At 47.8% G+C, this 23,631-nt stretch overlaps 1 protein-coding gene across 2 annotated transcripts in view; it reads right to left on the bottom strand.

Moving 5' to 3' along the window:
* The window catches only part of MAP3K6 (mitogen-activated protein kinase kinase kinase 6), a 101,330-nt gene that overhangs the window by 38,293 nt on the left and 39,406 nt on the right, over positions 1 to 23,631 (bottom strand). For both annotated transcript variants that reach the window (XM_060257606.1, XM_060257607.1), the window contains exons 5-12: positions 21,942 to 22,110; positions 17,999 to 18,105; positions 17,259 to 17,429; positions 12,816 to 12,928; positions 10,891 to 11,050; positions 8,598 to 8,748; positions 5,409 to 5,516; positions 4,703 to 4,752 (exon numbers count right to left, since the gene is read on the bottom strand). In XM_060257606.1, coding sequence (XP_060113589.1) covers positions 4,703 to 4,752; positions 5,409 to 5,516; positions 8,598 to 8,748; positions 10,891 to 11,050; positions 12,816 to 12,928; positions 17,259 to 17,429; positions 17,999 to 18,105; positions 21,942 to 22,110 — 1,029 coding nt within the window. The remainder of the gene's footprint in view (positions 1 to 4,702; positions 4,753 to 5,408; positions 5,517 to 8,597; positions 8,749 to 10,890; positions 11,051 to 12,815; positions 12,929 to 17,258; positions 17,430 to 17,998; positions 18,106 to 21,941; positions 22,111 to 23,631) is intronic.

The raw sequence follows: 23,631 nt of genomic DNA, 5'->3' as shown, positions 1-23,631 counted from the left end.
GCTCCTGGGCCATTTTGTGAAGCACTCTGGTGAGAAGAGGCAAGGGTGGAAACAGGTAGAGGAACTTGTCCGTCCACGGAAGTAGAAGACCGTCCCCTAGGGACCTTGGGTCCGTCCCTCCTCTGGAGCAGAATTGTTCGCATTTTCGATTGTTTGTCATGGCAAATATGTCTATTCTGGGATGACCCCAATCCCGGAACAGAGGTTCGAGGTATCTCCAATTCATCTCCCATTCGTGATGGGAAACGTCCTCCCTGCTCAGGGAGTTCGCTTGAACAATGAGCTCCCCTGGCAGGTGGGTGGCTACAACGAAGGTCTAGGAGGCTATGCAGATCTCTCAAAGCTGCATTGCCAATGCACACAGCTTTCTGGACACAGTCCCCCCTTGATGATTTATATAACCCACAGCTGTTGTGTTGTCTGACATCACAGCTACAGTCTGACCATTGATCAGGGGTAGGAATGACCTTAGAACCAGATGAACTGCCATGAGCTCCAAGAAACTGATGTGATGGTGAGCCATTGACGGGGGCCATGGGCCGCCTATGCAAAGATCTCCTAGGTGCGTTCCCCATCCCCACAGTGAGGCATCCGTCGTTACTGTGACCGAGGGGAGTGAGAGATGAAATGGAGCTCCTCCGCAAAGATTGGACTTCATCCTCCACCAATCCAGAGAGGGTAGCACCAGCGAAGGAACTTGCAGAATCTTGGACGGGAGATCTCTCACTGGATTGTAATTCCTGATGAACCAGAGCTGAAGGATTCGCATCCTCAACCTTGCGAAACGCAGAACATTGGTAGTAGCCGCCATGAGGCCCAAGAGACGGTGGACCTGCAGAACAGAAGCGCATCTCACCGCCTGAAGAAGTTGAACCAGGGAGATGATATCCAACGCTCGGGGATCTGGAAGAAACGATAGGTGCTGGGCGGTGTCCAAAATCGCTCCTATAAACTGAACTCTTTGCGCTGGAACCAGGTGAGATTTCTTCATGTTCACCAGAAGTCCTAGTGCGCTCAAAAGGTTGAGAATCACTTGCAGATGCGCTCTGAGAGAAGCTTCAGACACAGCAACCACCAACCAATCGTCTATGTAGGGGAAAAGGATGATACCCTGGAGACGAAGGTAAACCACCACAACAACCATGGGCTTTGTGAAGACCCTGGAGGCCATGGAGAGCCCAAAAGGGAACACCTTGTATTGGAAATGGTGCGCCCCAACGGAAAAACGAAGAAACCTCCTGTGACTGGGGAGGATGCTGATGTGGAAATAGGCATCCTTCAAGTCCAGGGTAGCCATCCGATCTCCCTTGTTGATGAGTGGAAGGATGCTTTGTAGAGTCAGCATTCTGAACTTCTGATAAGCGATGAATTCGTTCAGGCCCCTCAGATCCATGATCGGACGAAGTCCACCGTCCCACTTGGGAACCGTGAAGTATCTGGAGTAGAACCCCTAACCCTTGAGATGATCGGGAACAGGCTCTATTTCTTGCTTGCTGAGAAGATTTTGAACTTCCTCCAGTAGAACAGCTGTAGGGTGTGTGATCACCAATCTGGGATGAGAAGAGGGCTGAACAAATTCTATCGCATAACCCTCCTGTATGATGGACAAGACCCACTTGTCAGTGGTGATCTGCCACCATGCTTGCAGAAAACTGTGGAGGCGGGTGGGCCCGGGAGCGGGGGAAGAAGGGGGGGATGCCAAAGTCAAAATCCCTGCTTGGGATTCCTGCTAGTCTTAGACTTTCCCATGTGAGAGGAGAAAGAAGAAAACTTGGCATTCCCTCCTGCAGCGAAGGAACTCTTGGTCTCATGCTGTCCCGTGCGCGGCTTCCACGAACTCTCAGGGGATTTGGTGTGGTAGGGCTTCTTAGGCCATTGCTTGGACCATGGACGAGGCTTGCCAGGGCGAGAGGAAGATGAAGGAACTCCCAGATTACGTGACGTCTTAATGCTCTTGTCCATTTCTTGTAGGACTGCAGCCGTAGTAGAACTGAATAGACCCTCACTTTCAAAGGGGAGATCCTCATCCCAGGATCTGATGTCTAACTGGAGGGCAGTGGCACGAAGTCAGGAGTGACGACGCAACGTAATGGTTGAGGTAAGTGTCTTAGCTGCAGTGTCCACCATGTGTTTTGAAGCCTGCAACTGTTGTTTTGCCAGGAGCATCCCCTCCCTCTGGGCCTTTTTGGCCAAAGTGCATTTATCCTCAGGCAGAGCAGCTAGCAGCAGTGAGAGTTGTTCCCAGAGGGAATACTGGTATCTCGCCATGCAGGCAGAGTAATTAGAAATTTTAATTCCAAGTGTGCCCGCAGAATAAAAGCACCTGCCAAAAGTATCAATCCTCTTCCCCTCTTTATCTGGAGGTGAGGCGTGAGTCTTCTTCGCCTTGGACGAGGACGACACTACCACAGAGTTGGGGCATGGATGGTTAAAGAGAAACTCTGCGCCCTGTTCCTGGATTCTGTACATGTGATCCATACGCTTGGAAGAGACAGGGGTTGAGGCAGGCTTGGACCAAGGTTCTTTAATGGCTCGCAAGATGACGTTAGTAATGGGAAAGGCTACAGATGTCGAAGTGTCCTTCTTCATAATGTCAAAGACTGTGTCAATGACAGGTTGAGACTGGACCACTGGCAGAGACAAGGAATGCGCCATTCTTTTAATTGACTCCCCATAGGATTTCAAATCCTCGGAAGGAGAGATTGGAAGATCCTCAGCTATCCTGGATTCTGGTGACGATCCTTCCTGCTGATGGGCCGACTTCTCCTCCTCATCGTTATCAGAGGTCCATGGCGATGAAGATGCGCTGTCAGCCGATGGTAAGCCTGGGGTGTCAACAGCAATCCTAGTCGAGGAGGTTTGCTCGACGTCGGGACCACTGGAACGTGCCGGCTTCCTGACCAACTTCGGGGTGGAAGTTGGCATCGATGAATCTCGGCGACCTGGTGGAGAATGTGCCGAGACTCTGGAGTGGTGCGAGGCCTCAGAGTGCTGATCCCAGTCTGGGTTCTGAGGAGGGTACCAAGGGTATGGTGAATGATAGGGATAGCCCCCAAACGGATAAGCCTATGGTTGCGGGTCCCAGTTGGGCAGAGGATGAGGACGTCTAAAAGGGTCCAAAGGCTCACCAAATCTCTCAGACTGGAGCATCTTCGGTGTTGAGTGGTCCCTAGGCTGCGAAACTTCTAAGTCCGATGCCGAACTAGGATCGCCGCCCTCCTTCGAGTCTGTCGACCGTCAACCTCCTGGTCGAAGCCAAAAAGGGAGGTGTGTGGAACATCTGTTGGACCCAAGGGGCTCTTCGGTCAAATTAGTGAAGAAAGGATTTTTTCTGGAGGCTCCCCCTAAACGATCGCCGGGTCCGTCGGTGGCGGAGAAGGGGTCTGCTGATCTGGGCGCCTCTTTTTCTCCTTATGTTTCCTGGGCTCAGCAGAGCGAGAGTCCCGGGCCCCTTTGGCCAGGGTCGATGGTTCCGACTGGGATGCCGAGCCCGCACGCTTGTGGGAGCGGTTGGCTCCCTGGAGTGGTTGGGTTGGTTGACTCGATAACAAGGCCTGGGTGGCCATCGAAGCGCTGGTTGATGCCGATGTCGACATCTGCGGTGCGAGAGCCGATTTTACCAGCACTGCTGAAAGCCTTACAGTTTGGTTTTTCCTCATCTGTTTGGAAAATTTCGAGCAGTGATGACAGGATTCCACCCGATGACCTTTCCCAAGGAACAGCAGACAAAGAGAATGTCCGTCTGGAGGAGGAATCTTGCTCCCGCTCTTAAGGCACCATTTGAAAAACTCCCAACGCTTTTCCATAGACAGGGATGGCGGGAGAAGGGCGGGGCAAAAAACCCAAGAGTTGAAACAACTAAACTAACAGTCTCTCTCTCTCTTTTTTTTTAAACACAGGAATGAAGAACGAAGAAAAAAACGAAAAGAAACCCCGAGAAGGAAAAAGGGTAAGTAACTGTCAGACGTGTAACTTAGTTATAGTATTGTAACCTGTAGAATGTAACTGCTTGCCATGACTAACGCCATATTGTACTCTGCTATGCTATGTCTCCTGCTTTTACTAACTGTGAGAACATGTATTCTTCCCCAAAGCAATCCCTAACCGCAAGGAGACACACTCGGCCTAGAAGCCATCTGGGCCTTTGAAGTTAGCATATTCAAGGTAACTAGCAGGTAGCTTCTTGGGAGAGAGATAAGGGAGTATGGGAAGCGCCGACTATCTCTGAGGGTGTGAAAATGCTGTATTGTTTCCTTTCTCTGAAATGCACAAAAAGGCAAGGCACAGCCTTGGAAGTTATCAAACTCAACTTGCTACTATACTAGACTGATTATTCTCAAATAAATGGATTAATTTTGCAACATTATGATCCGTCTCTGTTTTGAGTGACGAAGAAGGAGCGGTAACGAAGGAACTGGCGGGATATTTGTGCCCGCCGGGTGGGCATGCGCATTGGGGCTGTCGCGCATGCCTACTGCGGTCAGGCTGCGAAAAATCCCGGACTTTGGAGTTACCAATCGGGGATCGGCGCTGGCGCTTCATCCCATGAGTGTGAAGCACAGAGACCACGAAGAAGATCCAGCGGCTCTCTCCTTTCCCACGTCTCCCTTGCAAAGGAGGAGGAGACAAGCAAGCCTGCAGAGGCAGCAAGCCAGCATGAAGTTCAACACGAGCCGTTTAAACAGCGTTAAAAAGTTATCACCTGACTCCACGGATGGAAGATGCAGGAAATGTCCAGGTTGAAATTCCTTCCTGCAAGGACCAATCAAAATTTGAATAAAGCGACCCCACCCCCCAAAAAACACAATTTCTTCCCCCCCCCCCCAAAAAAAAACCCCAAAAGAAAAGCAAACGTCCCCAACCAAATGAGCACCGGGTAGCTGTAGATACATTCTAGCTGTAGCTGAAGGAGTGAGCAGCGACTCACAAAAGCTCCTACCCTGCCACCAATTTTGTTAGTCTTTAGGGTGCTAATGAACTCTTGCTCTTTTCTATTGCTACGGACAGATACCAGTAGAGACCGCCCCCTACTGCCTCACAAAATTAGGAGTAGGCAACTTTTCTGGGCACAAGCGCAAAAACAAGCAAACAAAAAAAAACACCACCCAGGTTTACTTGTGAAGTTGCTCCTGACCTGGCAAATGCAAAAGAAAGGATGGGGAAAAGCTGCATCTCACCTTAGGAGCACACACTGGCGGATGCGTGGGTGGGTGGGTCGAGAGGACAATGACAGACCCAAGACATACCTTGTATTTTCCCATCCACCAGATCCAGGGATGCTGTCTGTGTCTCAGGATCTTGCTTCAGTTGTGTGGGTAGAGAACTCTGTGCCGAGCAAAATGCCTTGCCCCCGTTTGGCACACAGGCTGGGGGAGGCCTACCCCTGTGCTACACTGTCCCAAACATACCTCCTCCAGGGAGTAGACATGGCTCAGTGTCATGGACCTCTCGCCCTCTGTGTTGCAGACGCTGAGCTGGGAGGGCTGCAACACTCTGGCCGGCTCTAAGATCAGCACCTGTCAATGAAAGCCCCCAGAACATGAAGACGAAGGCCCAGCAGGCCTGCACTGTTGGTAGGAAGCATCTCGTCCCCTGTGGCAACAACCAATGGGATTCTCCCATCTCACGGAATGCAGCGGGGTAAGTCCCAGAAGGAATGCTTGGAAGCACTGCTCCCGCCTCTGTTTTAACCTCCCAACAGCCATGCGAGGCAGGTTAGGTAGAGACTAGCCCAAAGTCATTCAGCGAAGCTTCACGACAAGAGTGGGGATTTGAACCAAGGAGCTTAGCCGTGCGACCACTTTTCTACCTCAAAACATCTCTGAGGATGGGAGTTATTTGTGAGTGGAGAAACAATGAGGGGGTTGGATGCTTAACCCTCCCCCAGTACTCTGCCTGCTCTCCCCTCAGCTAACTTTGGATTTAATTGAAGAAGAAGAAGAGATTGGATTTATATCCCGCCCTCCACTCCGAAGAGTCTCAGAGCGGCTCACAATCTCCTTTCCCTTCCTCCCGCACAACAGACACCCTGTGAGGTAATGAAGATATTGGATTTATATCCCGCCCTCCACTCCAAAGAGTCTCAGAGCGGCTCACAATCTCCTTTACCTTCCTCCCTCATAACAGACACCCTGTGAGGTAGATGGAGATATTGGATTTATATCCCGCCCTCCACTCCAAAGAGTCTCAGAGCGGCTCACAATCTCCTTTCCCTTCCTCCCCTACAAAAGACACCCTGTGAGGTGGGTGGGGCTGGAGAGGGCTCTCACAGCAGCTGCCCTTTCAAGGACAACCTCTGCCAGAGCTCTGGCTGACCCAAGGCCATTCTAGCAGGTGCAAGTGAAGGAGTGGGGAATCAAACCCGGTTCTCCCAGATAAGAGTCCGCACACTTCACCACTACACCAAAGAGGGCTTGCAGGTCAGCCAATGCTCTGCGCGTCTTCACCCAAGAAAGAAAACTGAGCTCTGAAGAATTGTTCTGGCAGAGGACTGAAACCTGCAGGAACCTGAGCCCAGGTATAACATCCTCGCGTGTGGCTGCTATCAGTTAGGGGCAGAAGACTGGCATTTACAGGCTGGCAATTCTGAAAGACCCTCATCGCATCTGGCCAGGCGGGAAACCAGAAATCAGAAGGGTTCACCTCCCAAGCTGAAAACACACTCAGTTCTGTAACAGCATCCAGGAAGGGGAAGTTTTGCAGTGACTTTGCAGCAGCAGCCAGAACCCACAGTGGAGGTTGGCAGACAACATTTCCTACCCTAACGTCCAGAAACCCTTACTCCACCTCAAAAACCTATAATCAGCATTAGAATCATAGAGTTGGAAGGTACCTCCAGGGTCATCTAGTCCAACCCCCTGCACAATGCAGAAAATTCACAAATACTGCCCCCCCCCCCCCCGCAATTCACAGGATCCACATTGCTATCAGACTATTGTCCATGTAATTTAGCTTACATTTATCCTACATCCATTATTCTGCTTTTCTAGTACTGAGGAGGCAGAAAAAAGCTGCAGAAGGCATGGATAGCCTAACTAAGCACCAGAAATCCTAACTCGTTGCCTCAGGCTAAATAGGATCCATTTATATTTGCAGGGTTCAGGACTAGAAACTAGTCATCCGGACAGACTGTCATTTTTCTTTTTTTTTTCTGGCATTCATGTGTCTGTCTGTCTCCGCCTGGAAGTCATGGCAACTTTTGCTGACTGACCCCTACAGGCCTGGAGAACATTCAGGGAGGTGCCTGAATAAAGCCTGTCCCTGCCTTTCTGAACTGCTGGCATTCCAAAGAGGTCTCCCATCCAAGTCAACCCTGCTTCGTTTCCAAGATCTGACAAGATTGTGCGCTTGGCTGTGTCTTATTGTGTGTTTGGCTGCGTCTGAATCAGCCTCGGTTCGCACATGCATGCTTTCGCACAGTCCAATGAGACTTATAGATCAGCCTCGGTTCGCACATGCATGCTTTCGCACAGTCCAATGAGACTTATAGATCAGCCTCGGTTCGCACATGCATGCTTTCGCACAGTCCAATGAGACTTATAGATCAGCCTCGGTTCGCACATGCATGCTTTCGCACAGTCCAATGAGACTTATAGATCAGCCTCGGTTCGCACATGCATGCTTTCGCACAGTCCAATGAGACTTATAGATCAGCCTCGGTTCGCACATGCATGCTTTCGCACAGTCCAATGAGACTTATAGATCAGCCTCGGTTCGCACATGCATGCTTTCGCACAGTCCAATGAGACTTAATAGATCAGCCTCGGTTCGCACATGCATGCTTTCGCACAGTCCAATGAGACTTATAGATCAGCCTCGGTTCGCACATGCATGCTTTCGCACAGTCCAATGAGACTTATAGATCAGCCTCGGTTCGCACATGCATGCTTTCGCACAGTCCAATGAGACTTATAGATCAGCCTCAGTTCGCACATGCATGCTTTCGCACAGTCCAATGAGACTTATAGATCAGCCTCGGTTCGCACATGCATGCTTTCGCACAGTCCAATGAGACTTATAGATCAGCCTCGGTTCGCACATGCATGCTTTCGCACAGTCCAATGAGACTTAATAGATCAGCCTCGGTTCGCACATGCATGCTTTCGCACAGTCCAATGAGACTTATAGATCAGCCTCGGTTCGCACATGCATGCTTTCGCACAGTCCAATGAGACTTATAGATCAGCCTCGGTTCGCACATTCATGCTTTCGCACAGTCCAATGAGACTTATAGATCAGCCTCAGTTCGCACATGCATGCTTTCGCACAGTCCAATGAGACTTATAGATTTCCCCCCACAGCCTGGTGTCATTTAGTTGCCCGCTCCAACCTTGCATGACCCTGCGGGAAATCAATTTCACCCACAGCTCAGATGAAAATCTGGCGGCAAGGCAGATGGACAGACACAGCATTCCACCACCACCACCACAGCTACCACACAGCCCCAAAGTGACTCGCCATGCTGCTCAAGTCGGCGGCTGAACTGCAAAGGCAAGACAAGCTGACCTGAGGCCCTGTTCATGAGTGATCACGGCCGCTGAGAAAATTAGTTCACCTACCAAGCATGTTTGCAGAAAGTTCTCAGTATCTCAACATACCGCGCATTGCTCTGTGGAGACAAAAATCTTGCATGACTCCATCAAGAATCCCAACCAGAAATCCATCAGCTCCTGTTTGGGTGACCATGTGTCTGAATCAGTCTTGAAGTGACTGTATATGGTGTATGTCTCCTTGATAGAATTCAGGTACCTGGGGGAGAGAAGAACGAGAAAGGCACTCTTAAGAAGCTTATCTCAGACATAGTACAGGCTTCCACCTCTCTGATGCAAAACTGCACGTTTGGTTCCTTTTTTTTTAAATGCCCTGAATAGTGCTTAACCTGCAATAAAAGAAAATCTGCCGTCGCCACCTTCTTTTCATCAAATGGGTTCTCATTTATCAGAACATAGCAGACCATTGCGATTCCCGGATTTGCAGCTAATCTAATGTACTTGCCGCATGTGCTACAGTCTCCAGCCTGTTCTATTGAAATCATTACCACATTTCATTTTGCAAGAAATGTGATGGCTTTGTTACTGCAGAGCAGCTGCCCCCAACATCCAGCAGTCACAGATTTTGCCAAGAAACAGTGATCTTGGGAATGGATCCCCCACAAATAGTGAGGGTCTACTTTAAGCAACTGCAGAATGATTAGAAATACTTTTGGTGAAAATTTCCAGATTAAAAAAAAAAGACCATTAAGATACACAGGGATTATGCAGTAATATGAAAAGAGGCCTTTGCACCCTGTTGTGTTTTAGATCTACAGCACAATAAAGAAATTATGTGCCCTTCCAAAATCTGCAGTCACTGATATTGTTGATGTTCCAGTTTATTTCTACTGTCCTCAGGGGATTAAATAAACAAGGAAATCACAGACCAGACTATCAAAGTACACTTAAATATCCATGCAATGAGCCCAAGTACATATAACCTCTCACTTTTAACCTCTCACTTGTAAGCCTTGTCAATGGAGGCCCAGATAGCAGCCACTGCTAAATCCAAACTAATTTGATGGTTTTAATGTACGATAATAAAATGTACATATGATTCGCCGAATGTTTTGTAAACGCTTTGTTTTAACTGTTGAAATGTTGTATATTATGCTTTGTTACGTGAACCTGCCCTGAGCCTGCTTCGGCGGGGAGGGCGGGATACAAATTAAATATTATGATTATTTACTTTGTTGACAGTTCGTACACTGTTTAGTCGCTGTACAATTTCACTGAACTCATAACATGAAAACAGTCATTAAAGCAGCATGTTGAACTTCATGCGACTTGCAGTAGATTTACACTGTAGACTCACACGACGATGCAGCTCACTTTCACACTGGGAAACAGCTTCACAACGCGGCAAGTTAATATAAATCACACTGGAGTGGAGGGAAAATATCCCAAAAATGCAGAACTACTCAAAGCGGCTTGGTAAGTTGGCAACAAGCAACCTAGATATATGTATGTTTCAATGGAGAATACACCTCTTCTTCTGGCCACCCACTTTTGATGGAACCTGTGCTCACAACCATTCTCTGTAGGACAGCTCAATCACTCTAACCGGCACCCAGTTCTCAAGTTATATGTACTTGGGTTCATTGCACAGATTTATATATTTGTTGATGGTGTATTTTGATGGTTTAAACGTCTGCCGTGAAAACCTTGTGAAAGCAACGTCGCCCCAGAGTGTCATGGGTACTGGGGACCCTGCAGAAGAAGCTGAGCCTGCAGAAGAAACTGTGCCCCTGCCACCTGCACCAGTGCCCCTGCCTCCTGCTGGAGAAGATCCAAGCCCCCCTGCCTTGCCCTCTCGGGTGGCTCGTGTGCGTGACCGCCTTCGTGAGGACCTCAGGGATCGGAGGAGGGCGGCACGCTCACGAGCAAGACGCTCCCTGAGCCCTGAGTTTTGAAAGGATTCTGGCCCTTCTAGGAGGATGCTTGAGTCTCAGCAGGATCTTGGCAATGGGCAACAGACAGCAGAGGGCTATATAGCTGTGGGCTTTGGGAGGAGGCTTTGTGGAAGCAACTAGTCACTTACCTGACGTTCCAGCATCCACTTTGGCTTTTGACTTTGGCTTCTGGACCCCCTGACTTTGGCTTTGACTTCTGGATCCCCTGACTTCGGCTTCTGAACCTCTGACCTGCAATACCTGGACTGTGATTCGGTTTTGGCGCCTTGGACCCTCTTTGCTCACCGGCTACAGACTTTGGACTGCCCCTGGACTTTGCCTCACCTGGCCCCAGCCCATGACACAGAGTCGAAAATGGCTGATGCTTGCATAGGGGACTACCTTGACCTTTTTTTTTAGAGTCTTTGACCCAGGATCTAGGGGAGTCAAAGTTTCCAACCACATACCAAACAGGGGCGTTGAGCTTGTAAAGTTTCTCTGAGGCTTGAATGATTTTGTCCATGTCAGCAGCCAAAATACTTGCACCCAGGTAAAAACCGACATCCCAGTAATGCTCCATCTTCTCTAAGCACCCCTTGCGGCCGAGGACACAGCTCAGCTTCATACCTGGAAGGAAAAAGGAGAGACTTTTCTGCAAGTGAAACAAATTTTGTTAGGGGGGGGGGAGAAGGTAAAATTCTCAAGCAAATCCCCAAACATGTTATGGCTTTCTGGCTCAAAATTCAGTGCCTGCCAATGTCTCCTGGTATCCAATTGCTTCTTAAGTCTTGGGGATAAAATAAAAAAAAAAACCCTAAACGGAACACAAAAAAACCAGAAAGCTTTGGGTCCCTCCATTCCAACTGACTTTAGCAAAGCACTGAGCTCATCACAGAAGCTGAATCTTGGCCTGCGAAGAAGAAGAAGAAGAATTGCAGATTTATATCCCGCCCTTCTCCCTGAATCAGAGACTCAGAGCAGCTTACAATCTCCTATATCTTCTCCCCCCACAACAGACACCCTGTGAGGTGGGTGGGGCTGAGAGGGCTCTCACAGCAGCTGCCCTTTCAAGGACAACCTCTGCCAGAGCTATGGCTGACCCAAGGCCATGCCAGCAGGTGCAAGTGGAGGAGTGGGGAATCAAACCCGGTTCTCCCAGATAAGAGTCCGCACACTTAACCATACACCAAACTGGCTCTCCTATGAGAGCTATGGCTGACCCAAGGCCATTCCAGCAGGTGCAAGTGGAGGAGTGGGGAATCAAACCCAGTTCTCCCAGATAAGAGTCCGCACACTTCACCACTACACCAAACTGGCTCTCCAAGGCTCACAATCTCCTTTCCCTTCCTCCCCCACAACAGACACCCTGTGAGGTGGGTGGGGCTGGAGAGGGCTCTCACAGCAGCTGCCCTTTCAAGGACAACCTCTGCCAGAGCTATGGCTGACCCAAGGCCATGCCAGCAGGTGCAAGTGGAGGAGTGGGGAATCAAACCCGGTTCTCCCAGATAAGAGTCCGCACACTTAACCATACACCAAACTGGCTCTCCTATGAGAGCTATGGCTGACCCAAGGCCATTCCAGCAGGTGCAAGTGGAGGAGCGGGGAATCAAACCCAGTTCTCCCAGATAAGAGTCCACGCACTTAACCACTACACCAAACTGGCTCTCGAACCCTTAGACTTGGCTCTCGAACCCTTAGACTTGGTGAACCCTTAGACTTGGTCATAGATACAGATTTTCTTATGTCACCATGCTTGGAAACCTCCCTGTAGGAGCAAGCTGGGAGGAGCCCCTCCTGTTCATAAACAGTAACCAAACGTCTCTCCCCAGAACAAAGAGCAGATCTCTTGCTGCAGGAAATGTTTCAGAACAGGCCAGAAGAGGCTCTGCATCTGTACCTGAGGGAGGACCTGTTCAGAAGCAACTGCTTCCACTGTGGAAGGAGAGCAGGCTTGGAGACTTCCCAACCGTTTGTGACTCATCTTACCCTAGCCATTTTGCGGCTACCCCTTCTCCAAATTCCAAAAGTGCCTGTAGGCTTACAGGATGCCCCTCCGTTAGCTGAACTGCTTGGGAAAAACACACACACAAGCCTCTCTCATTTATATTTTGCTTCATCCGAATGTGTCCCAATATTACCAGTCACAATGCTGTTGAATCAAGCATGAAGAGACTGAATTTGGCCAGCTGATACTGGATGTTCTCTGCTTAACAGCTATCAACAAGAGTTAAACGTTTTCAAACTCACCTGCCAAAGACTGTTTAAGCAGTTAACCACCAAGTTCCACATGGCAGTCTTTCTTAAAGAATTGCAATGTCTACCCTTCACACATATTTGACACGGCTTTTCTGTAGTCCCCTTATGAGAGAAAAGGAAAAGGAAACCCCCGCACCTATCTGCCGGAGCTGCACAGAGGTTTCAAGCTTGTGCCCAGCAGCCATGAGGAAGACCACAGAGTTAATCCCGGCATGCAGGTTGGGTTCTGTTAGGAAGGCCTTGTGGTACCTGCAAAGTGAAAAGTGTAAGGAAGCTTCAGATTGAGGAATTAAGAAAAGGCTTCCTCCACTTTTGGCACAAGATTGGGACCTGATTTAAACATGACACCAGATGATTAGAAGTACTCACTTGTGGGATGTTGCACTTACATGGCCTTCACACCCTCAGCCATGTTGAGACAGATATCCAGGAAACATGCCTGCTCCCCAGAAGTGCAGGCCTCAGGGAAGACTTTCTGTTCCTGAGGGACCCCACCTTCTCCTATATCAATCCTAGGCAAATCAAGGTCAAGTCAATGGGTATTTCAGAGTAAGCCTTCCTTGCCTTGACAAGTTTGGCCTGCTGGGGCTTGTGAAAGGGTCTTTTCTGGGGTGGCTCCTTCTCTCTAAACCAGGTGTGTCGAACTCATTTGTTATGAGGGCCAGATTTGACATAAATGAGACCTTGTCGGGCCGGGCCGGGTGTGTCACAAAATGTAATGCCAGGTAGCGGAGATAGAAACATTATAGGGCGAAGACAAACACAATTAAATATTTTATAGAATCATAGCACGATAAGAAATGGAAGGGACCTCCAGGGTCATCTTGCCCAACCCCTGTACATTGCAGGAAATTCGCAAATACCTTCCCCCATGTCCATGACGCCTGTTTTTTTCACTTTTTAAACTGTTTAACTTAAAATACAAACATGCTTAAAATATTAACCCTTTATGCAGCAGCTGCCTGCCGGAGACCTCGGTGGGGTGGGCAACTATGCGACATAGTGGAGGTCTTTTATTATTGCGTAAATAAAATTTTATTATTGCGCCAAAAATACCACTGTTATTGTTAAATTATGTTAATTCTACTAAATGTGAATTAGAACGGTTTTTAAGATAATGCCGATTTTAAAGTTTTTGTATAACTATCGTATGGATATGTTGTTAGCCGCCCTGAGCCTGCCTAGGCGGGGAGGGCGGGATATAAATAAAATTTTATTATTATTATTATTATTATTATTATTATTATTATTATTATTATTATTATTATTATTATTATTATTATTCCCTGCTCAGCTTTATCAGAACCAACCCAGCAGGGAGTGCGGGTGACTCCTTCTAGCTGATTACAGGAGGCAGCCTCTAGCCTCCTGGAAAAATGACAAAACGGGCGGGAAGTTGCTACTCGGAGCTGTGGAATGAGCGACGATCGCACAGTTAACCCAAGGGGGGGGGGTTCTGTTCTTTTTGCGGGCTGGGTTGAGGGCCTCGGTGGGCCGGTTTTGGCTCACGGGCCGTACGTTTGAAACCCCTGCTCGAAACCATCTTAACAGAAATGGTTAGGAAGAGGTTGTCAAACATTTCTTCTTTGAGCAGCCTTTGACTATTTCCCTTTACTGTGTGGATAGCCATTGCAGTTAATGTATTACGCTTGTGTTGGGGAGACTCAGGTTCAAATCCATGCTTGGTTAGGAAGCTTGCTGGGTAGCCTTTGACCTACCATTCCTACCCTAAGCTAAATGCAGGGTTATGAATGGTTATGTGTTTTTAGATGTATTCAAATGGTCTATGTATATGTCCTTTTGTGGGTGTTGATGTGTTGGTATGTTTGTGGAAGAGCACCTCATTTCATTGCTCTCATTTTCTTTTTTGAGAACAATGACAATAAATTTATCTCTCTATCTCTCTCTCTCTATCTTCTACATCAACTCTTTCCTTTCCTCCTTACGGCGAGATGGACACTTGAAGATACAAATGTTGTGTAATTCACACCAAGCCTTGACTCCTCTCCTCCACAGCTTTTCCCGTAAAAAAATCCTCAGTACGGTTTTCTACCACATATCTGACAAAGTTGGCTGTGAACCATAAAAGCTCATGCGAAAACAAATGTTAATCTTTAAGGTGCCTCTGGATTTTTGTTCTATTGACCTTTGCTCAGTCACTCCCTCTTAGCTTAATCTACCTTAAAGGATCAATACAAAAATGTACTGGAAGAGAGGAGATTCGTGGATGCTGCTCCTTGCACAGAGGATAGAACTAAACCTTTCGCACTGTTCTCTGTAAACAACTGACCTAGTAGATGGTGAAGTTCAATTTGATGATTGTTTCAAGTCTGGCTTTGTTGCGTGAGGGTGTGGAGGACATCCCCCCCCTTTAAAAGTGTTTTTTCTCTCTCTCTGTTGGAGTGGCAGAGAGCTTGTTCAATAGTCTGCTAGATTACAGCTATACATATGCCAATGGCTTTGGCGGGAAATCTACCTAAGGGATTTGATGCTAGGAAATCGCCAGATTTCCCAGAATTCCTGGAGATTTCCCAGAATACCGACCAGAAGGACTCCCAGGGTACACCTGTGACCTGGGCAGACTGAGTCAAGAAGGCAGAGAGACGAAAAGAGATGAAGGCACAGGTTTGATAAAAGCCCTGCTCCGAGGAGGAAGTGTCTCTTGGCGCTGATTCTTTGAAGGGAACCAACCTTCTGAGCAATGGTCAGTCACGGCAGCCCCCTTTTGTTGACCATGCAGTCTCCCAGGTAATGGGACGTAAATAAGAACCTTGTAACTCTTATTATTAGTGCCTGCCCTATTTTAACATCAGCTAGGGTATGTCTAGAACAGGGAAACAGCCCCATGGGGCAGAGTGGTAAAGCTGCAGTACTGCAGACCGTACTCTCTGCTCACGACCTGAGTTCGATCCCGGTAGAAGCTGGGTTCGGGTAGCCAGCTCGAGGTTGATTCAGTCTTCCATTCTTCCGAGGTCGGTAAAATGAGTACCCAGCTTGCTGGGGGGAAAGTGCAGATGACTGGGGAAGGCAATGGCAAACCACCCCGTAAAAAGTTTGCCATGAAAATGTCATGATGCAATGTCACCCGAGTCGGAAACCACCGGTGCTGGCACAGGGAACTACCTTCACCATTTTTTAGAACAGGGAAAGAGGACTGCATTTATGACCAATTTCCGTTTGAAATTTGTCTGCCGATCTAGTGCTGTGTTTAATGATGTTTGTAAATATTTTCAATATTTTTTTTTTGCTTTGGAGGTTGGTTCCCTGTCTCTGTACCACCTAGATTCCTCCACTGTTGTGGACATGCTAGTGCAAGAGGGGCCTCCAGGGTTGGGAGGAAACCAGTCAGGGTGCATGTGGCTATTGCTCTAGAGGAGCCCTAGGGGTGAGGTCAGACATTCATAAAATCCCGCTACGAGCATGAGTGGAGTCCGGAAGCATGTCGGATTTTAAGCGGTTGTCCAAACGTCAGCATCTGCGAATAGTGGTTAGCTCGTTCGAGTCCCGTGTTGAGACGACTGAGGCGCGAACTAATTTGATACTGCTTTAAATCAGGAACAAAATCCTTCTGACGGTTCCTGAGCGGAGTTTCTCTGTTTGAACGCTCCATTGTTGGCGACTCGTCGGAAGCGCACCACCGCTTCCCTCCCAAAGCCCCTGCAAGTGATATCACTGCGCCAGTGAATGAGCGAGCGAATGTTGGCTCGATAAATCGTTTACCTGCCCCTGTGTCCGGAAACAAAAATCACTTTTGAAACTAGATGTGAACTAGATGTGAACTGATTTGAATTCCTGGGTTCTTTTCTGCACACGTAGTGCTCGTGCTGGAAAAGTAGTGCCAACGGACTAGCAAAACTTTAGTGATCTGACCCATTTAAAAGCGACGTGCTGCAGATAGCGGGCATCACTGCGCCTGCGCTAATGCAGATTGACGTCTCCTGAAACGAGGTCCGGTAGAGCGATCTGATCGACCAGCGATGGGACCCACATGGGATAGAACGGGAGCCTGGCTGTTGTCTGATCGGAAAATTGGTTGTGTGGATTATAATACAGGCGCATTGCAGATGGATTTAATGGTGAGTGTGACTGCACCCGAGTTGTATTTGGTCCCCATGGCGACCAGTCGCTGGGTAGCGGGAGACATCAAGGCCAGGTCTCAGAACCAGGAAGGGGAACTGGGAGTTCTGTTCCTCCCACTGGGAAATCCCTAAAACAAGCAAGTAGTAGCCACGAGTACCTTAATGGGCACAGCACGGTCTGCAAGGCAAAACAGGCCTGTTCTGTCACACAGTGCAATCCATGCATTTTGTTTTATGTAACCCTGTCTTGAGTGAGCAGGAAAGACAGCCCAGCAAATGCTTTCAAACCATCCATGCACTGGTCGAGAGACCATCGCTCAGTGACAGAGCACCTGCTTTGGCAAGCAGAAGGTACCAAGTTCTATCCCTGACATCTCCAGCTAGAAGGACCAGGTAGGTGATATGAAAGCCCATCACTGCAGATCCTGGAGAGCTGCTGCCAGTCAGAGCAGACAATACTGATTTGAAAAGACCAGTGGTCTCGGAAAGACATTTCTCACCAGTAAAAAGCCTGGTCTCGCTTCTCAGCATCTGTGAAGCCAGAATCAATGAACATGTCTTTGTAGATGCGGCCACACATGCAGTACAGGTCAGGTGCAACCCCTTCAGGCCTTTCCACCAGTGGCAACAGAACAGAGAGTGCCTTCTTGCGGTCACCGGGCTGGTTCCGCCTGCAAATACATTGCACAAATGCTCGGCATCAAAAGGTCATAAAGAGCCAGCCAGTGCCAGCTTCAGGTTTTGAGGGGCCTTTGAGCAAAATGCTCTCAGTGGGTTCTCCTCTGACTCCTGTTGTGCTGCTAACAGTCATTTCCCGTCCGGCTGCGGGCCTAACTGGCACTGTGCCACCCTGAAGGAGAGGCAGAGGCTATGAGTGGCTATGTTGGCAGTGGGTTCCCCTACTGGGGTGTGAGCTTTGTCTGGGGCCCCACAATACAGACAAGGCCATCACACAGCAACAGACAGGATAAACGATAAAGTCTTCTTAAGGAGGACAGCTGTCCTGATACTCTCACCTAGAAGTACTTCATGCCTGAGAGCCGTGGAGATCTCTGGGGTTGGGGATGGGATAGAGCTGGTCTGGACCTTTGGCTAAGCCACCCAAGCTCAAATGCCCTTCAAAACCTGAAGTTGGCACAGGGACCCCACAGAGACCCACTTGTGGTTGACCAACGCTGCACGGACCTAGCCTGAGGAAACAAAATAACTTCAACTTGCCCAGCTCAGCAATGTTCCTCACCTGTCAAGAGCAAAGGCATAATGGAAGCAGATGTTGTGTTGCTCAGCAATGTTGCAAGTGGGCAGGGCCTGCAAGGTCTCCACCAGAAGGATGATGGCATCGTAATCCTGAAGGGGATATCAAGAGAAGCTGCATTGCAGGAAGCATACGGTCATCTTCTAGACCAGGGGTTTCGCTGAATTTTGTGGACACTCTGACCCCGTTTATAATCATGCATACTGGGAGGCTGTGAACTGCATGAAGTGGGAGCATGCACTACCCATGGCCCTAACCCATGCACACTGTTGTCATGGTATATGACCAGAGGCAATGCATATGTATATACATGTGTATACAATTTTGCTATATGTGAATGTAAACCCTAGAAAATACAGTGGTCCATTGGAACATGCTGAGGCACACGGTAAAATACATAGGCTACCCCTGTTCACAGAACATGGCGATTGTGGATATTGGGAGGACTGGGGGCAGTGTGCACACCTGACGTGCATGGTCAGTAGGCTTCTGGTATGCAGGCAATGGAAAAGGGTATATTTGAGTACCCTTGTTCTACCCAATGTAAAATCAAACCAAGTCTCATCCAAGCTAATATAGTTCCTTTACTAAAACTCTACCTCAAATAGTAGATCCATAGCTTGGGGATGCTACTGGATTCTGGCCTACAATTGAAGGCCCAGGGACATGCCATGCCACACAATACCTTTTATCAGCTTCAATGGATGCATCAATTATGGCTTTCCTTTAAAAGTCTGCTTTGTCTATGGCTTTCCTTTAAAAGTCTGCTTGGTCTATGGCTCTCCTTTAAAAGTCTGCTTGGTCTATGGCTTTCCTTAAAAAGTATGCTTGGTCTATGGCTTTCCTTTAAAAGTCTGCTTTGTCTATGGCTCTCCTTTAAAAGTGTGCTTTGTCTATGGCTCTCCTTTAAAAGTGTGCTTTGTCTATGGCTCTCCTTTAAAAGTCTGCTTTGTCTATGGCTCTCCTTTAAAAGTATGCTTGGTCTATGGCTTTCCTTTAAAAGTGTGCTTTGTCTATGGCTCTCCTTTAAAAGTCTGCTTTGTCTATGGCTCTCCTTTAAAAGTGTGCTTTGTCTATGGCTCTCCTTTAAAAGTCTGCTTGGTCTATGGCTTTCCTTTAAAAGTGTGCTTTGTCTATGGCTCTCCTTTAAAAGTCTGCTTTGTCTATGGCTCTCCTTTAAAAGTGTGCTTTGTCTATGGCTCTCCTATAAAAGTGTGCTTTGTCTATGGCTCTCCTTTAAAAGTCTGCTTTGTCTATGGCTCTCCTTTAAAAGTATGCTTGGTCTATGGCTTTCCTTTAAAAGTGTGCTTTGTCTATGGCTCTCCTTTAAAAGTGTGCTTTGTCTATGGCTCTCCTTTAAAAGTGTGCTTTGTCTATGGCTCTCCTTTAAAAGTCTGCTTTGTCTATGGCTCTCCTTTAAAAGTCTGCTTTGTCTATGGCTTTCCTTTAAAAGTCTGCTTGGTCTATGGCTCTCCTTTAAAAGTGTGCTTGGTCTATGGCTCTCCTTTAAAAGTCTGCTTTGTCTATGGCTCTCCTTTAAAAGTCTGCTTTGTCTATGGCTTTCCTTTAAAAGTGTGCTTTGTCTATGGCTCTCCTTTAAATGTATGCTTTGTCTATGGCTTTCCTTTAAAAGCGTGCTTTGTCTATGGATCTCCTTTAAAAGCGTGCTTTGTCTATGGATCTCCTTTAAAAGCATGATTTGTCTATGGCTCTCCTTTAAAAGTGTGCTTTGTCTATGGCTCTCCTTTAAAAGTGTGCTTTGTCTATGGCTCTCCTTTAAAAGTGTGCTTTGTCTATGGCTCTCCTTTAAAAGTCTGCTTTGTCTATGGCTCTCCTTTAAAAGTGTGCTTTGTCTATGGCTCTCCTTTAAAAGTCTGCTTTGTCTATGGCTCTCCTTTAAAAGTCTGCTTTGTCTATGGCTCTCCTTTAAAAGTCTGCTTTGTCTATGGCTCTCCTTTAAAAGTCTGCTTTGTCTATGGCTCTCCTTTAAAAGTGTGCTTTGTCTATGGCTCTCCTTTAAAAGTCTGCTTTGTCTATGGCTCTCCTTTAAAAGTCTGCTTTGTCTATGGCTCTCCTTTAAAAGTCTGCTTTGTCTATGGCTCTCCTTTAAAAGTCTGCTTTGTCTATGGCTCTCCTTTAAAAGTCTGCTTTGTCTATGGCTCTCCTTTAAAAGTCTGCTTTGTCTATGGCTCTCCTTTAAAAGTCTGCTTTGTCTATGGCTCTCCTTTAAAAGTCTGCTTTGTCTATGGCTCTCCTTTAAAAGTCTGCTTTGTCTATGGCTCTCCTTTAAAAGTCTGCTTTGTCTATGGCTCTCCTTTAAAAGTCTGCTTTGTCTATGGCTCTCCTTTAAAAGTCTGCTTTGTCTATGGCTCTCCTTTAAAAGTCTGCTTTGTCTATGGCTCTCCTTTAAAAGTGTGCTTTGTCTATGGCTCTCCTTTAAAAGTCTGCTTTGTCTATGGCTCTCCTTTAAAAGTATGCTTTGTCTATGGCTCTCCTTTAAAAGTCTGCTTTGTCTATGGCTCTCCTTTAAAAGTATGCTTTGTCTATGGCTCTCCTTTAAAAGTCTGCTTTGTCTATGGCTCTCCTTTAAAAGTGTGCTTTGTCTATGGCTCTCCTATAAAAGTGTGCTTTGTCTATGGCTCTCCTTTAAAAGTCTGCTTTGTCTATGGCTCTCCTTTAAAAGTCTGCTTTGTCTATGGCTCTCCTTTAAAAGTCTGCTTTGTCTATGGCTCTCCTTTAAAAGTCTGCTTTGTCTATGGCTCTCCTTTAAAAGTGTGCTTTGTCTATGGCTCTCCTTTAAAAGTCTGCTTTGTCTATGGCTTTCCTTTAAAAGTCTGCTTTGTCTATGGCTTTCCTTTAAAAGTGTGCTTGGTCTATGGCTTTCCTTTAAAAGTGTGCTTTGTCTATGGCTCTCCTTTAAAAGTCTGCTTTGTCTATGGCTCTCCTTTAAAAGTCTGCTTTGTCTATGGCTTTCCTTTAAAAGTCTGCTTTGTCTATGGCTCTCCTTTAAAAGTGTGCTTTGTCTATGGCTCTCCTTTAAAAGGCTGCTTTGTCTATGGCTCTCCTTTAAAAGTGTGCTTTGTCTATGGCTTTCCTTTAAAAGTCTGCTTTGTCTATGGCTCTCCTTTAAAAGTATGCTTTGTCTATGGCTTTCCTTTAAAAGTGTGCTTTGTCTATGGCTTTCCTTTAAAAGCGTGCTTTGTCTATGGATCTCCTTTAAAAGCATGATTTGTCTATGGCTCTCCTTTAAAAGTGTGCTTTGTCTATGGCTCTCCTTTAAAAGTGTGCTTTGTCTATGGCTCTCCTTTAAAAGTGTGCTTTGTCTATGGCTCTCCTTTAAAAGTGTGCTTTGTCTATGGCTCTCCTTTAAAAGTCTGCTTTGTCTATGGCTCTCCTTTAAAAGTCTGCTTTGTCTATGGCTTTCCTTTAAAAGTCTGCTTTGTCTATGGCTCTCCTTTAAAAGTGTGCTTTGTCTATGGCTCTCCTTTAAAAGTCTGCTTTGTCTATGGCTCTCCTTTAAAAGTCTGCTTTGTCTATGGCTCTCCTTTAAAAGTATGCTTTGTCTATGGCTTTCCTTTAAAAGTGTGCTTTGTCTATGGATCTCCTTTAAAAGCATGATTTGTCTATGGCTCTCCTTTAAAAGTATGCTTTGTCTATGGCTTTCCTTTAACGGTATGCTTTGTCTATGGGGATCCTGGTTAGATCTCTGAATACCGATCAAAAACCTCAACCAATCCTAAATGCAGCAGCCAGATTACTGTTGGAGGCTGGAAACGGGGAAAGATCTGCTATGGCTGCCTGTTTGTTACCAGGCACAATTCTAAGCACTGGTGCTCACCTTGGGATGAGAGTACTTGGAGGACCACCTTCTCCCGTACTGTCCATCACACCACTACCAGGTGGATAGCAACCAGTGAACCCTGCTCACCTGAGCATCACGATAGGCTAGGAGAAAATTCATGACGATGTCAAGGCTGAGGCACTCAACGCTGTCCAGGCGCTGCTGGATGCTGGTCAGTTCATGGCTCAGCTGGGCCCCACTGTATCTCTCTCGAGCTCTCCGGATGTCACTCCGGATCATCTCTCGGAAGTAGCCACTGAAGAAGCAACAAAGGTCTGAATGTGGTTGTGATCTTAGATTACACAGGAGAGGAAATGAGTTTGCATACAGCCTGGGCATCTGGAATCTCCAGCCTTGTTGAACTTGTGGACTTTTTGTGGAGTGCTGCCACAAAATGGCTGCCATGGAGATGGGACCACTCATAAAATAGTGCAGGTGTGGCCAACAGTAGCTCTCCAGATGTTTTTTGCCTACAACTCCCATCAGCCCCAGCCATTGGCCATGCTGGCTGGGGCTGATGGGAGTTGGAGGCAAAAAACATCTGGAGAGCTACTGTTGGCCACCCCTGCAATAAGATGATGATGATGATATTGGATTTATATCCCGCCCTCCACTCCGAAGAGTCTCAGAGCGGCTCACAATCTCCTTTACCTTCCTCCCCCACAACAGACACCCTGTGAGGTGGATGAAGATATTGGATTTATATCCCGCCCTCCACTCCGAAGAGTCTCAGAGCGGCTCACAATCTCCTTTACCTTCCTCCCCCACAACAGACACCCTGTGAGGTGGGTGGGGCTGGAGAGGGCTCTCACAGCAGCTGCCCTTTCAAGGACAACCTCTGCCAGAGCTATGGCTGACCCAAGGCCATTCCAGCAGGTGCAAGTGGAGGAGTGGGGAATCAAACCAAGTTCTCCCAGATAAGAGTCCGCTCACTTAACCACTACACCAAACTGGCTCTCTGTGAGGTAGGTGAGGCTTAGAGGGCTCTCACAGCAGCTGCCCTTTCAAGGACAACCTCTGCCAGAGCTATGGCTGACCCAAGGCCATTCCAGCAGGTGCAAGTGGAGGAGTGGGGAATCAAACCCCAGTTCTCCCAGATAAGAGTCCGCACACTTAACCACTACACCAAACTGGCTAGTGGGAGGACCCAAGCTAAAAGCTTCTATAACAGAGACAAAGAAAGAAGATGGGTGTCAAAGGAGGAGAAATTTCAGGGCCACAAGTGCCAGTCAATATTCTCTGCAAGACCCTTGAGCTTCTAGAGGTGTCAATGTCAAATTCATTTGAGGGATGGATCTGACATAAATGTCACTTTATTGGGCCGGGCCAGTATGTCATAAAATGTAATGCCAAGTAATGAAAACTTTATAAAGGACAGTAACTGTGAGCCCAGTACAGCCAGAGATCACTGGCACCATGCCCCACCCCAAGGTGCTAGCCATCTATGGCTGAAGGCTGCTGGGTGTCCAATGGGGAACGGAGGTGTGGCCTCCAGCCTGGGGTGGCTGATGCCACATGGGAGTGGGCATGGCTTGCCAGTGATCTCTGGCTTCTCCAGCTTATTGGCCATTGCTTGGCCTGCATCCTGCCGTACGTGCAGCCTCATGCCTGGGCCACTGCCCCCTCACTTCCACAGGCCGAAGAATGCCCCCCATGGGCCAAAGCATTGGTGGGCATGGATATGGTGGTGGTGCTGGCCACCACCAGAAGATCCTCTGCACAAACACCCCCACGTGCAAACACTGATCCCCAGAACTGCAGGCTGAGTGGAGAGGCA

Source organism: Heteronotia binoei, chromosome 17 (assembly GCF_032191835.1).
Source record: "Heteronotia binoei isolate CCM8104 ecotype False Entrance Well chromosome 17, APGP_CSIRO_Hbin_v1, whole genome shotgun sequence".
Lineage (NCBI taxonomy): Eukaryota > Metazoa > Chordata > Lepidosauria > Squamata > Gekkonidae > Heteronotia > Heteronotia binoei.
Note: the sequence above shows the minus strand (reverse complement) of the source record. Positions and strands in the feature narration are given on the sequence as shown.